We start from the raw sequence: 14,914 nt of genomic DNA, 5'->3' as shown, positions 1-14,914 counted from the left end.
GGCAAAATATAGACGAAAACGGTCACGAACGCGGCGCCGCGGCGCTTCTTCGGCCCTAGTACACACTAGGTATGGTCGGCGCTAGTACACACAACCCTCAAACACTTTTCTTTTATAGGCTTGTACATTCTAATTTCTTCTTGTACATACTGCTTTTATATGTGGGAATAAAAGAAAAAAAGGCTGTGGGGGGTTTTCCCTACAGTAGCCGGTCAAAAAAAAAAGGCTTTCTCGGAGAGAAAGCTGGTTGTGGAAGTGTAAACGACCTAAAAAAAGAAAGGAGACCGACTCTGGCTTTTGAAAGCCTTATCTCATCTGGTTGTTAGTAGAAGGTACCTGCAATGGTGTCATGGAGGTCGAGCATATCTTTAATGATTTTAAACTAAAGAGTACACGAAACCTGTCCTGGATATGAAAAGGGGATTTGAGCCAGATAAGATGTGGTTGGAAATGGAAACAACCAAGTATAACATGTTCTGTTTGACAACATAATTCTTTGATAGAGCAAATTTAACATATTCGGCGCCATGGTTTGGGCTGGCATCATACTTTCTTTTTTTTACATTAAAACCCATCGTTATTAACTTGTGAAAGAGTTACAATCCACCTGTCTGGCACCTTTGCAAATATATTTCCGGCTCTTTACTCTCACTCTCTTCGAACCACCGATACTGTTGTTAGTGTTCTTAGCGCCCAAAAAAAGGGCCGACTAGACAGTAAGGCCCCGATTGGATGGTCTGATATTTTCTACCTGTGTAAGTCTACACGTCCGTAATTTACATGTCACGAACAGAATACCCCCATCAGTTGTATTTATAATAAGATGTACGGAGGGGTGTGTCACATACCAGCCTGATACCGATGGATTTGGAGGAACCAGCATAATTATTACCCCCTAAAAGGACGGAATAAGTGCAAAAATTTCCTGTGGTTTGCAAGCAAAGATCAACGGTCCAGATGGGATATTGCAACAACGAACTGCTGCCCTTTCTTCCCTTTGGCTGAGACTGCCTACTCATATTCGATTCCACTGCCATCATTTTCAACCTCTATGGAGGAGCTCAAGCAAGCGAGTGCCATACAAGGTTGCTCGATCTTTGGGATATGAACCAAGGAACGACAAAGCATAATATTTGGAGAAGAAATGCAAAGGTCTTCAGAAACTATTCTCGACATCGCACATGCTACTGCTGAGATCATGCCACGATCATTTGGCCAGACAGATGCCAAAAAAGCAGGAATCGGAGTTCATGTTCCACCAGACACACACGCACGACCGAGAGCACGCACGCACACACACACACACACAAGAGAGAGACACGTGCAAGCGCGCACACACACACACAAGAGAGAGACACGTGCGCGCGCGCACACACACACACTAAGACACAATCTCATCATGTAGCAAGCCCACCTTAGCACCGTAAAAAAATGCTAATGTCTGTCATGGAAAAGAAAAAAAAGAATTGAGTGCATAGCTACAACTTGCATCAGTTGTGCATAAAGGTTAGCAAGCATACTTCTCGCTGCAACTGGTAGAGCGTGCATGGATAGACACATCGTTGCGTAACAAAAAATATATCATCTGTGTGTGTGCCTGTCAAGATTGTCACTGTCAAAACGATCGGTTTGGGGTGCAAATTTACAGGTTCTTACATTTCAGCACGTCTGAGGACCGATCCTACTGCATGCGGCGTCCGGCGCCGTCTGTCCATATCTGCTCCAGGATTGCAGATTCGCTAGAGAGCTACCACTGGTTCCTACTCACAGTCAAGTCCGCTGCAACCTCAGTTCTTCGGCTTCTTAGGAGGTAGCGGCGGCATGCCTCCAAACTGGGCACTTCGTTTGATCCCCAGAAAGTGCTCCACCTGATAAAAAATTAGGTCAGCAACAGATACCTGGATATGGCAAAACATTTATATGCCCAATTCAGTAAATGCTACAGAACAGAAGAGGGAATATCAGTGTCCCAGCTAACCTTTTTGTCGCCAAGCATGGGCGTCAGACTACCCGGATGCGCCTTCTCCACGCTGGCAAAGCCACTGGCATCACCCGTGGGGCTATATCACATACAAGAACTTTGATCAACCAACTTGGAAGAAGGGAACTTGCAGGAAGACAGAAAACTAGAAGGACATTGCAGGTTAGTTAGCCACTTCCCTTCAAGCAGGACTAACGCATTTCAGATAGCATGCAATATTCAGCCGAGATATTCGATCAGATGATTGATATGTACTCCCTCCGTTTTTATTTACTACACATATTAGCTTTGACTGAAGTCAAACTTTATAAAATTTGACCAAGTTTGTACAAAACAATATGAACATTTACAGTAACATATTTATATGATGTGCAAATACATGCAATGATTAATCCAATGGTATTGATTTGGTGGTGTATATATATTTTCGTACAAACTTGTTGAAAGTATATAAAGTTTGACTTCAGACAAACCTAATATGCGGAGTAAATAAAAACGGAGGGAGTAGTTGGCATTAGAGTCATTCGGCATTCCTTCATATATTCAGTTATTCACATCTCAATCACTCAGTAAACAGAAATCATCAGCGTGGCCCTCAAGCCCTTATAATCTAAATCTAAGTCACCCAAACCTTATCCAAAGTTCTGGATCAAGAAGTCAGGCATGCAAAAGTGAGTTTGCACTAGAGAGTAGATACCCTAGATTAGCAGCCAACGTCAATAATGACTTAACATACATTAATGACATGTACTCATGAGCCATGATTTAAGTTAACAAAACAAAAGGAAATTTTGTCAAGACAAAGAAAGCATAGTAGCATCAACAGGACCAACAAACATGGACTATGCGAATAAGTAAGTCATGAACATACCCTGATTTTGCATTGCCACTTAGAACAAGGTATGGTGTTTGGCCACGAGCTTGAGCATCTCTCATCTTTTCCGCGGACATCAAAGGTGTATCAGAAGATTTCATTTGCTTAGCTTTCATATCATCCTGGTACTTCTTCTGCCTTTTTTCCAGCTTCATTTTACCTGGTCCCTTGCCATGGAATTTGTGTGAAAGATCCCTAAATGCCTCCTTAGGTGTCATCTGGAGGAAAAGCACAAAGTTATGGTAAATAGCATATCATTGTTCTGCCGCACATGTTCTTTGAAAGGCTAAGCAAATACATTGGAAAAAGATGTATCAAAAATGTGTATATCAAGTGGTATGCAATGATAAAAAATGATAGCTAATGTTGCATAACTCATAGCTACCACACCAAGATGCACCTCAGTACTACTAGATTTCATAGAACAGAGACCCGGGTGCGAGGGTGGGTAGGACAGCATGCAGATGATTACTTACCACTCGACCGAATTCATCCATTCTTTCTATGCGGATTTCCTTTTTTCCGTCCTGAGCTTCATCCTCAATACCAACAAGCTTGCTTTTCTTCTTGTCCGTGGTTCTGCCTCCCCAATTTGTGCCCTCATTGAGGGTCCCTCGCTCCTTTAGAAACTTCAAAGCTCCACCCAACCCCTTGCCAACTGCAGCTTCATGCACAACCTCAACTGGTGCGACTTCTTGCTCCTCTATATCCTTTTTTGGGTCCTCAACGACAGCTTCCTCCTTGATCACTCCCAATCTACTTGTGTCATCTTTTGCTGTAGTACCTGAAGGCATATCATCATCGTCTTCATCCATAAACACATCTTCTGCTTCTGGCTTGCGCGTTTCTGCAACAAGATAATAGCAGCAGTCAATATCAATACAATTGATTCATTAGTCAGCTCTATAAAAATTGTTACAAATTTATCAGAAAATACTTCAAGTAGGTTACCTTCATTCAATTGCAGACCCCACACAAACTCTTCCATCTCAGTGATAACAACTTTATTCTGTTGTGCATCTCCCTCTGCAGCATCTGCATCTCCTTGGTCCTTGTGTGCAGCAGCCATTTCTGCTACAGACAGAGGACCAGAACCTGCAGCCTCTTCCTGCTTCCTTAGAGATAGCTTCCTTGCTTGCTCCAGAGATTTTTGCAGATCTTCATAATCGTCACCAAAAACAAGTTCTTCCTCATCAGCCGGTTTACCAGGCATTTTCTCCTCACGCAATGCTTTTGATGCCTCTTCAGCCTTTGAAATGGCTACTTGGTACGCATTGCTTCTCTTTTCAGCATCAGCCTTTTGCTCTACCTCCCTAGCAGACTGTCGTTTACCATTGTTCCTGGACCCAAGATCAGCTGCTCCCAATCCAGAAGCAATCGCTTCTGCTTCAAGTGCATCCAGATCTAGCTTTTCTTTCTTCCTATGGGATTTCTTTTTCTTTGGTTTCTTAAACTGCAGCATTTCGTCAGCGGTATAGTAATCTGATGCCATCTTTGCTGCGGAAGTAAGATCTTCTGTCTTTTTCTGAACAGAACCACCTTCAATCCTTTTGCGGAGCTGTCAACAGGAAAATGTAAATTAGTAAATCTATGCAGAGCTCCAGCTTAGACATTTTCAGGCTGTCCCAGAAAACCACAGTACCAATGGCATATCGTGATCTCTAGGGCAAATATAAATTACCTCTTCCAACTTCTTCTCTGCTTCACCGGTGAAGCGCCCACCTTCATCAAGTGTCACTCCCTGTCAAGTGAAAGCCAAAATGATTAAAGAAACACCAATAGGTATCTGCCAATTGAAGCAGGGCAGCATGTTTACCTCATCTTCCATTGGGTCATCATACTGTGAGAGCATAGGTTTTTTTGACATTGGGTCATCATTGAACCTACCAACATGTTCAAGAAAACAAGGATTATGACGGGAAAATCAATCTACAAAACACAAGTAGTGAACTTACTTGTCATCATATGTTCCTTTCTTCTGTGCAGCCTTGTAAGCTTCGTTTCTTTGCTTCTGCTCACCAATCTCGATGTTCTCAAGCATATCAGCCTCTATAAATGTTATTTTTTTACATAAGTTGAAATATTAGACAGAACAAGTAATAAAGTAAACCAACAACAATAATTTACCTTCATTGATATCCCCATCAGCCAGAATACTCTGATCTTTGAGAGTCATGACAACTGCTCCACCTTCTATGACTTTGTCAAGCCCGTGAAGAACCTTCACTCCAGATAAGTGCTCTTTTTTTTTTCAAAACAATGGGGGGAAACAACAAACATGTTAGTCTGACTTCCATTGACAGAAAACTATGGCTAAAATAACTCATTAAAGCAATAGATATTAGTGGTTTACAAATAAACTTTGCTACATCAGGATTTGTGGATGACTACCTCCTTCAAGTTTATCATCCTCATCATCGTCATCATCTGCTAACATCTCATCCTGAGTTTTAACACATGAAATTATTAGTAAATAACATGGTGTCATGCTGGACAATATATCCAAAACAAAACACTAAATCATCACCTGCTCCTCAAATACTCGTGCAAGACGTAACGCCTTCTCCTTTTCAGCTTGTCTTTTCTCATCAAGTTTACGACTCTTTCCTACCCATGATAGTATCTCTGAAGCATCATCTTTATCATCCAGAATTCCTCCTTCCTTTTGATCCTTCAGCCTTTCTTCCTTGGCCCTAAAGCAGATAGCCTAATTAGAAATTATTATTTGTATTCTTAATTGTTCAACGAATTAAGAGATTTTACAGTGAGCAAATTCATAACAGAAGAAAAGACAAGTGAAACTAACAGAAACAATTACTCAAGGGCATACCTCGCAATGCGGTCCCGGAGGGCATTTGTAGAGGCCTGGTCAGACTCTCCTGGGAAGTCAACTCCCTTCTTCTGGTCTCCCTCATCACCCTTAGACAAATCTGCATCTTCTCCACGGTCCTTTCCCCTCGGCTTCTCCCGTTCCCTATCCTCCTTCTCCTTGTTCTTGTCTCTGTTACGGCTCCTGTCCTTGTCTCTATCCCTCCGTTCCTTTTCCTTTTCCCGCTCCCTCTCTGTATCCCTTTCCCGGTCCTTCCCGCGATCACGGTCACGGCCACGGTCACGGTCACGCTCTGAATCCCTGTCCCTGTGCTTGCTGCTATCCCTGTCTCTTTCCCTCTCCCTATCCCGGTCCCTATGCTTGGTATCATCCTTGTCCCTCCTCCTCTCATCCTTATCTTTGTCCTTATCCTTGTCCCTCCTCCCACTGCCATGGTGATCCTTGTCCTCCCTCCTGTGCCTGTCCCTCCTGTCCTTGCCCCGGTGCCTGTCGCCACCATCAATATCCATCTCTTCCACCACCGCATCCCTAGCATCGTCAGCCTCCCCCATTATCACAGTCCAAGATTATAGCAGCAAGCAGCAGCTTCCTGCCCTGGGAAATTACAGAATGGTGATCGGTTAGGGCGTATTAGACAATGGGAAAAATGGAATATCTGCCCCAATTTCAGCGGCACTGTATCACATGCACTTTAGTTGATTGTAATGTAATGGATCTTTTACGCGTTTCTTCATGCGCCGAATTCCCCTACCACTCACATTAAACAGGCTTCTACTCATGACAACAAACCCTTCCATATGAGAAGACACTAATGTCCCTCCCCGTTTTCTCCTCTTCCCCAAAACAAATTCTCCGTTCAATCCTAAAATGATAGTGTGTGTCTCTCTCTCTCTCTACCTGACAGAGAACTGGACCAATTGACCCAATAACAACAAGATTATGCATCCCATGGACATGTCACAGCCAGGTGCACGACTAATCGCAGGTCACAAGCAAGGCAACGCCCCATCCCTCCCGCGTCTCGGACCAGCCTCCGTAGCAAGACCTAGGGTTTAATGGACCGCACGAATCACGCAGGAGGGGAGAAGAGCACACAGGACATACCTCGTGGAGGCGGTTGGGACTCCTGCCGGGAGGGCGGCGCCCGAGTCCGAGGGGCGCGCGGCGGGGCAGGGGCCGACGGGTCGCGCCGGGAGCGAGCGCGCCGCCCACCAGCTCCGCGGACGAGCTAGGGCTTCCTCCTGGACCGGCCGCGTCCGGGGCCGGGCGGCGGCAGATCACGGCCCTGCGCTTCGAGGCGGCGGGCGGGTGCTCCGGCGGGCGGCGGAGGAAACCGATGCGCGAGAGCGAGACGAGACGAGACGCCGGCCGCCAAATCCGAACCGACGCGAGCAGCGGCGTCACCCAGTCCCAGAGACAGAGAGAGCGCTTTCTTTGGGCCTAATGGCGGTCGGTGGTGATGTCGGGCCAGACCGGCGCGTAATCCAGCGCGAGATGGGCCGCGCAACACACGTTGCATCTGATCTGATTGAGCCCGGAGAGTTTCTGAGCTCGGGTACAGTCAAATACAGTACAAAAAAATGAAAATATTGGTGAAAACATTGAGTGCATACAAAATTTCATCATGAAATGGCATTCATGGCGAAAGAAACAAAACTGGTGCTCCAAAAGTGTTGTTTTTAAAGCATTTTGGAGTGCTATTTTTTTTTCATCACTTCCACTAATGTTTCATGATAAAATTTTAAAAGCACTGAAAACATTTTTCAGAATCGCCACAACAAAAAACATATTTTTTAATTATTTTTCTGGATTTTACTATTCAAGAATGTGACTTTCAGATTTTTCTTTTGTTTTCAGTCATACCGTACAAAAAAACATATAGCATTATAACAAAAATACTTCATTTGTTGTGTCAAAAAACGTCTTATATTTTGATACGGAGGGACTAGTGCTCATTAAGAATTTGCCCAACTCTCAAATCATGTCCCATGCCAAACTAGTTCAAGTAAGCTTGCAAGGCTTATTAAATGTCTACGTTTATTAAGTTCATAGAAAAGGTATCAACATATAAAATACCCAATATTATCTAGTGATATTGATTTGACAGAGTACGCGTTGGATTATTTTTCCTACAAATTTTATCAAACTTAAAATTACTTGATTTAAGACAAAAATAATAATAAACCTGAACTGAAGAGGGTATTGTGCGATACTCCGTGCAATGTTAACGTTGAATAAACCGATCACCAACCAAACACATCGATGGCAACTGTTCAAATAAACGGCTTCAATTTTGAGTTCAACGTACATTCAAGCTTTGGAAGTTACTTGCCGATGTGTCAGCTCAGTGCATCCTTTTGTCAGCAATGGGGCAGAATGAATGGGGATACCATATTATTCACCTGTTAACAAATCCACGCCATACAGAGAATCTGTTCGCCCCTTAACAACACAAAAAAGTTTCCCCAAAAAGAACAACAACAGAGTCGACGAGCACACGAACCACCATCGAGCTCTTCCTCCTTCAGGGAAGATCAACCACACAAGCGGCTGATCGTTGTCATCCTTCGCTCGACGGTGCGCCGAAATTCACACGGGTAGCGAAATGCTGGATGGAGCCGGAAGGTGCTCTTGAATCCCTGAGCATCGAAACCTGCAGACCAGTTCCAAGCTTGAGAAGAATGATCCAAACAATCAGGTGAGATGAGTTTGGTCAGAGAAAGATTGGAAACTGCCGCATACCACCTACCTTTGGACTGCTCATATTGCTCCCGAAATACCCGATGCCGAACGATGGGGAGGAGTAGGCAGCAACAAGCTCAGCAGCTTCGAGTACAGTCGATTCTCCTCTCTGCGGAACTTGCACTGTTAAACCACAAGTGCAGGGGTTTCTCATCCAAAGTCCAAGGAAGCGAGATGGATTTGCAGATGATAACCTTTGTAACGTCAGACTGGACGAGCAACAGCCCAGCACCGGTGTCGTGAGACATCTCGCTGCTGCTCTGCACCACCGAGCGCAGAACTTTGGTGCAGGAGGAGGCAGGGCCAGACTGTGACCTGAAAAGATACACATTGAGTTGGAAATGCAATGCTGAATTATTTTTTCCTAAAAGAGGAATGTGAGGCAAAAGGTACATGTTTTTCATGTTTGTCAGTTCATTGAGACTAGCAAAATGTGCTTGTGTGAGATGATCATTTTAAACACAAAATACTAATAAATGATTTTCCGATCCAAATAACATGGTGACCAATTGTTGAATGCAAATGATATATGGAAAGAGCTGACTGAAGACAAAACCTACAATGATGCTGAGATACAACATTCACGGGAAGCAAATCCTCTAATTAAGTGTTCGCCAGCTCCGGTTGCACAACACCCAATTACAAATGGTGTACCAAATGGTCCTTTGGATGAAGCCCAGCACCCAGAGCCGTACATAGCAGCTAATCCAACCCGGCCATCTACCTGCAAGAACATCATGCTTATCAATGTCTATAGGGATAAAAATCTTGCTTAATTTGCCCCCAAACAGATATTTTCTTTGAAACAAACAAAGGGCTTATATGAAGGAACGGAAATTCCAAGTGTGCTGCTAGAGCTCAATCTGTTCAAAGTGCCTGATTTATAAAATGACCAAATGACCTTTAGTGCAATGCCACCACTAGATGCGCCAGATGCTACATTTCCATACTCATCAACACATACAGCACCAACAGTATCCATTACACAATCTTGATCATCTTCCATGATGGATCTACTGAATTCTTTCTTGATCTTTTTTGCACTGTTCAAATTCTCAGCTTGAGCTCCTAAAATAAAGTGGGACAGGTGAGGTGGACTGGTGGAACACAAACACTGTATGCCGAAAGCAGAGTTGAATCACCGGTGCACACCACAAGCACAAGCCAAATATTTGGGCGTTGAAAATTGAAATTTATTCTCTGCAAAGATATCTATAAATACATAATAGCAGCTACATTATCATTTATGGATGCCAAAAATAACTAAACAGATGAATCGAAGATAAGATGCAGCGGCAGATATTAAGCCAAAATGCATGAAGTTTAAGCACAATATCAATGATCTGAGTATCTAATATAAGCACAACGAGGCTTGTTCAAATCATTATTCTTGCCCTACATTGTACAACATCGTTTGATTAGATGATATATGTTGGACATTGTGCTGTTCGTGGAATAGATTTTATTTTCTTCTTTTCTTTTTGCAAATTACCTATGCATCATGCAGAACTATCAGCATAATATAAAATCCATACAAGAATAAACTGAAGCATGGTTGCAGGTGGATCTTCTGGTTTTGCTCAAAATCATATTGTTAAGAGAGCATATTGTTACTGCCTGAGGCAGAATGGCATCCAGGATACTGACTGGAAGAAATACATCGTAAAATAATATCGAGCTCTAAAATAAGAGGTCGTCACATGGGCACATATAGCTATGTAGGCTGATATGTATGTCACAGACATAAAACTAAGCATCGTAATATATATCACTGGATACAACTAAGTGGTGTCGATATCATCAGATAAAAATAGGTGACATTGTACAATTGCAACTAAATCTTCTGTCCGCAGGTGCAAAACAACCTGCAATAGCTAACAGTAAACTTTTTTTTCTTTCAGAAATAGGCCTGAGCCCAGCTTCTTATTGAAAGCTTAAAATAATATGTAATCGTTAAGCTCATGGTAAACTTCCTATTATAACTTTAATATTTCTATGCAAAGACATATGCTACTCATACAAGTGCAGTCAAGTTTCAGAAGATAAACCAACCAAAGAACATTGCATATGGATGCCAGAATCATTGGGAAGAATTAAAGCACAAGTGAGATATGAACAAGCAGAGAAAGGAACCTGATGGGTCCAACTGTATTGAACTAGATTCTGAACCGGAAGCAGTGGAGCTATTAACCGATTGCTTGGCACTAGCAAGCAACGCACTGTATTTTACCCACTGTGCTTTTGCATTCTCTGTCACTAACCACTGTGTGAGGATGAGAGAGAGATACTGAATTACCAGCGATTAGGATTAAAGAATTGGATGAAAGAATTCTACAGAAGATGGTTTACGTTATTATCCTCCGATGTGGCTTCGATTATGTCGATTCCTTTACATTTTGCCCATTGGCATGCTCCCTCACCGACCAAAAACCTAAGAAATAGAATAACTCAGCAACTCAGGATTACTGGTAGGATGGATAGGTGCATGACAGATTGCCATCCATGGATTGCTGAAAAGCATCCATCATGCAAATGGTTGAATTCCTCAATACATATCTAATATATTCAATGAATATAAGCCGTCATTTGCAATTACTTATTTCAGCATGAGCCAGGATTAATTCCAAATTAGAAGATAACACAACGGAATCGGTCATGTGACAAAAAATGACACAAGGACAGGAAACTACTGAAAAAGAAAAGGTTATGGTAACGAAAACGTGGAGAAGCTTGAATTTTTGTGATTACATACATGGGGGGTATCCGACCAAGCAGTGAAGAACCTGACATTTGTTCCTTTGCCAAGTGCAATGCAACTTGGATGGGATTCTTTACACCTGATCTACAAGAAACAGAAAGCATGGTCAGAGCTTTAAGGTTCTCTGATTGTAAATATACATATCAGCAGTACATTAACTGATGTACTCTCATTTATGCCTCTATACTTAGTAGGATCAAATTCTAGTAAATCTGCAACAACTACCTTGCACAGCTCCGACAGCTCCGTAGGAACCTGTAGTTCCATCCATGATACTCGCATCGCATTCGACCTGACCACTCTCGGTCAAACTTGAACCTCGGCCAGCGTTTGTGATGGGGTCATCCTAGTCAGGCACAGATGAGAATCAAAAAATACATTCACCTTTTGAAAAAAGCAAGTACCAATGCTTTGCTTAAATCTAGGAGGGTCGTAAACCTTGATTATATAGAACTAATGCTTCTACGTTCCCGTTTGGACATTAATAAATCAAGACTAAATCAGCTAAACGCAAACCAGACGATTGTTTACTCATACAACCGGTAACTGCCGCAGATGTTAACGAAACAAACTGTACAGATAGGCACTACATCTGTCCACAGGGAATGACATGTGCATACCTCCAGCACTCGAATGGCGGCTGCGACGGCATCAAGACTTGTGCCACTGCCCTGCAGACACACAAGGAGCATTAGGGATTATTATTATTCACAAGAGCAGAGCTACATGGACGCTTCTCGAGCGCGCTACTGTCACATCAAAGTATGGCGCACACTATGGGAGGCAGACAGAGATACTACTTCAGAGTTCAGACATCAGTAACCACAGTGGAAATGCAAGGCCCCTTCCAAAACCTTATAGCACATCAAATTAATTAGAAAAATGAAACTTTCCGAGGGTTGATCTGGTGGCGTAGCGCTCGTCGGCTCAATCATACCCAGTGGACTCTGCTGTTGTTCTAATCTAGGGGTAAAATCAAATCCCCCACGCTACATATGCTCGGCGAGACAGCGAAGGATGAATCCGAGCGACAGAGGTAGCACGGCGAAACCAACGCGCTGCAGCACGGGATGAGGAGGGGAGAGTTGTAGGGTTCGAGGGCCGGACCTCGCGAAGGACGGCGGCGGCGGCGAGGCAGGCGCGCCTGATGGCCCGGCGGTAGGCCCGCTCGTTGGCCGGAGCGTGGAAACCCGCGCCCACGTGCACCGCCACGAAGAGCCTGCGGCCGGGCCCCGCTCCCGCTCCTTCCGCCGCGGCCTCCCCGCCGCCGCCGGTAGCCATGTCTGGGCGAGGAGGTTTCCAACGAAAATTACGAGTCGGACCCCTGTGGAGTTGGCAATTTGCGCGCGGGTATTTTTCTCGAGTGCGCTCGGCCATTCGTGGAGTCCAATCAAGCTGCCCGCATGTCCCTGTAGCAATTTTGTTTTTTAAAATAAAGTGTCAAGTTGTGATACTAACCTTTTTTTTTTGAATTTTCAACTGGGGAGAGCTTCCCCACCTGAATAATATGCGCCACTAACTTCGTTATTACTCCCTTCGTTCCTAAATATAAGTCTTTTAAAAAGTTTTACTGAATGACTATATACGAAACAAAATGAATGAATTTACACTTTAAAGTATATATATATAAATCCGTATGTAATCCGTATCTAACAAAATGAATAGAGCCACGGATGTCTAGTATTTATTCTAACAATGTATATTTGAATTTTGTGAATACCAGAAATATTTTTTATAATTATGATTTTTATCTGTTTGATAGATTCTTGTGCAACTTGTATGCTTACTATAGATTGCACATTTTTGGTTTCTCATCGGTCAAGAGAGCATATGGTGGTGTTGCTTACTGTAGCTATTGCTATACCATGTTTTCATGATTTGTAAACAGCAAGTAGAGCTATTAGTAATTGCTTATGGACTGACCATGCTCATAGTTTTGTTTAAGTTTTGTTTGGAGTGCCAGCACAATCAATTTGTTTCCATGAAGACTCAAAAGACAAAGCTTGGGGGATGCCCAAGACATCACTATTCTTCATAACACTTTTTTTTGTTATATACTGCAAGTCAACAACCTCACAACACTTTATTAAAATGAAACGGCCCAACAAAAATAGATACAAAGAAACAAAGGGAGGTGGGGATAGTCATACTTATATACAACAAACTACCTACATAAGGGAGGGAGGAAATCCAAATTAAAGCTTATCCTTATATTTACATCTAATCCTATCAGATAATGTAGTCATGTCATGCATCGAGTTGCACATCCAAGCTTCAAAAGATGGCCTTTCATTTCTGAAGACCTTTCTAATCCTCAATATACATATATTCCAAGCCGCACTGAAACCACTTCATTAAAGAAAGGTTGATTAAGCCATTGTTGCGCTTCTTCCTGCTTTGCACGAAGCATGTGCTCGTACACCAAGCAAACATTATGGGGTCGGTTGTCGCCGCACTGCAAACCGGAGCCCCGACGTTGCAAGGCGGCCTCGCGTTGTTGCGAGCGGAGCGGAGAGACGTGTGTCGATGCAAATGCGGGTGACGCTGCTACAAGCAGAGATGTGTTTTTGTGTTGCAGCATACGGTGCTGACGGAGTAGTTGCAAGGCGAGAGGGACGACATAGCACGATCCAACGCTATGCCTGATACAGGGCCGGTCCTATGTTTTGGAAGGCCCTAGGCGACTTCCATGACATGGCCCCTAAATCATAAGAACAAATATTATACTACATAATACATAAACGCCTTTTTTTGTAAATACTTATTAGAAAACGTTGTAAAGCAAACTATTATCCTAACATTACGAAGAAAAGAGAATATAGACAACAAAAAATTTGTAAATCAAAACCCTAATTATATTTCATGTACACTATATACTGAAATCAGGGATGGATGAACACATACTTGTGAAAGACTAAACAAACTCACGATCGCGATCTTGTGAGAACTTGCAAGTGACCTACAGCGGATGGCTGATGGATAGATGGCCGTGCCCTCGCGGATGCCGGATGGGCGGGACGCCGGGTCGCCGACACGGGACGAACGGGGCACACGTCGCCAAACCAGGCCGTTGGCCTGCCGCGCGCAGCGCCGCAGCGGCGAGAACGAACAAGAATCCGCTGATTCCGAGTGGTCGAGGCGGAGGCAAAGGGCCACGGTTGAGGAGGATTGGAATTTGAAAGATGAACTAGTGAAACGAAAGATGAAACGTTATAGCTCGCGAGCGGCTGTGCCTGGGACGCTTCACATATTGCTAGCTTCAATTGGGCCTAACCCATTTCCAGCCCGCTGTCAGGTCTCCTTTATTTTTTTTCCTTCACCTAAAATTTTCTCTGGGCTATTACACCTACACACAGAATATTGGACCCCCCTACGGCTTGGGCCCTGGGCCGTTGCCCCTCCGGCCATACACCAGGTCCGGCCCTGGCCTGATAGATGGCTTACAAAGACCGTAACGGTCCAATTAACCTGAAAGGGGCATGGGTAGTCCGGGCCGAGTGTCCTGGCTGCTCGAGCCTCACTTTACAGCCCCCAAACCAGGACAAAAGCCCATAACACATGTATTTTAAGGGTTTCATATAAAAAAATAAGCTAGGATTGTACCACGCTTGACATACAAGATCGGGCTTTTCAAAGCCTAACCTAAAACTTGGCCCGACCCGGTGAATGCCTATGCCTAGGTCATTAATAAAGTAGGCGGATTTTTTATTTAAAAAAGACGAGACCACT

General features: G+C 43.6%; 2 protein-coding genes across 2 annotated transcripts; both read right to left on the bottom strand.

Moving 5' to 3' along the window:
* Positions 1 to 1,559: 1,559 nt before the first annotated feature.
* On the bottom strand, positions 1,560 to 6,875 carry LOC123428457 (SART-1 family protein DOT2). The gene is made up of 13 exons (XM_045112671.1): positions 6,790 to 6,875; positions 5,686 to 6,279; positions 5,383 to 5,548; positions 5,247 to 5,298; positions 4,983 to 5,096; positions 4,811 to 4,904; positions 4,672 to 4,738; positions 4,537 to 4,596; positions 3,807 to 4,413; positions 3,332 to 3,702; positions 2,853 to 3,073; positions 1,979 to 2,060; positions 1,560 to 1,868 (listed from the first exon to the last, which is right to left on the bottom strand). The coding sequence occupies exons 2-13, from the start codon at positions 6,234 to 6,236 to the stop codon at positions 1,788 to 1,790; spliced, it is 2,466 nt and encodes an 821-aa protein (XP_044968606.1). The 5' UTR covers positions 6,237 to 6,279; positions 6,790 to 6,875; the 3' UTR covers positions 1,560 to 1,787.
* A 1,075-nt stretch (positions 6,876 to 7,950) lies between these two features.
* On the bottom strand, positions 7,951 to 12,540 carry LOC123428456 (putative threonine aspartase). Its single transcript, XM_045112670.1, has 11 exons — positions 12,293 to 12,540; positions 11,806 to 11,856; positions 11,411 to 11,531; positions 11,180 to 11,264; positions 10,777 to 10,858; positions 10,561 to 10,690; positions 9,329 to 9,495; positions 8,988 to 9,151; positions 8,622 to 8,742; positions 8,435 to 8,536; positions 7,951 to 8,338 (listed from the first exon to the last, which is right to left on the bottom strand). The coding sequence occupies exons 1-11, from the start codon at positions 12,464 to 12,466 to the stop codon at positions 8,246 to 8,248; spliced, it is 1,290 nt and encodes a 429-aa protein (XP_044968605.1). The 5' UTR covers positions 12,467 to 12,540; the 3' UTR covers positions 7,951 to 8,245.
* Positions 12,541 to 14,914: the final 2,374 nt, after the last annotated feature.

The sequence above is a fragment of the Hordeum vulgare genome, chromosome 2H (assembly GCF_904849725.1).
Source record: "Hordeum vulgare subsp. vulgare chromosome 2H, MorexV3_pseudomolecules_assembly, whole genome shotgun sequence".
Classification (NCBI taxonomy): Eukaryota; Viridiplantae; Streptophyta; class Magnoliopsida; order Poales; family Poaceae; genus Hordeum; species Hordeum vulgare.
The sequence above is the reverse complement of the archived record's forward strand: the minus strand, read 5'-3'. Positions and strand labels throughout refer to the sequence as shown.

What these genes read in the sequence shown, in the direction of transcription:
- LOC123428457 (XM_045112671.1), bottom strand. Translation starts at nt 6,236, where the DNA reads ATGGGGGAGGCTGACGATGCTAGGGATGCGGTGGTGGAAGAGATGGAT. An exon ending in CAGAGAAGAAGTTGGAAGAG is followed by an intron (nt 4,414 to 4,536) that starts GTAATTTATATT and finishes TCCTGTTGACAG; the next exon opens with CTCCGCAAAAGGATTGAAGG. An exon ending in CCATGCTTGGCGACAAAAAG is followed by an intron (nt 1,869 to 1,978) that starts GTTAGCTGGGAC and finishes ATTTTTTATCAG; the next exon opens with GTGGAGCACTTTCTGGGGAT.
- LOC123428456 (XM_045112670.1), bottom strand. Translation starts at nt 12,466, where the DNA reads ATGGCTACCGGCGGCGGCGGGGAGGCCGCGGCGGAAGGAGCGGGAGCG. An exon ending in AGCTGTCGGAGCTGTGCAAG is followed by an intron (nt 11,265 to 11,410) that starts GTAGTTGTTGCA and finishes CTTGTAGATCAG; the next exon opens with GTGTAAAGAATCCCATCCAA. An exon ending in GTGGTGGCATTGCACTAAAG is followed by an intron (nt 9,152 to 9,328) that starts GTCATTTGGTCA and finishes ATGTTCTTGCAG; the next exon opens with GTAGATGGCCGGGTTGGATT.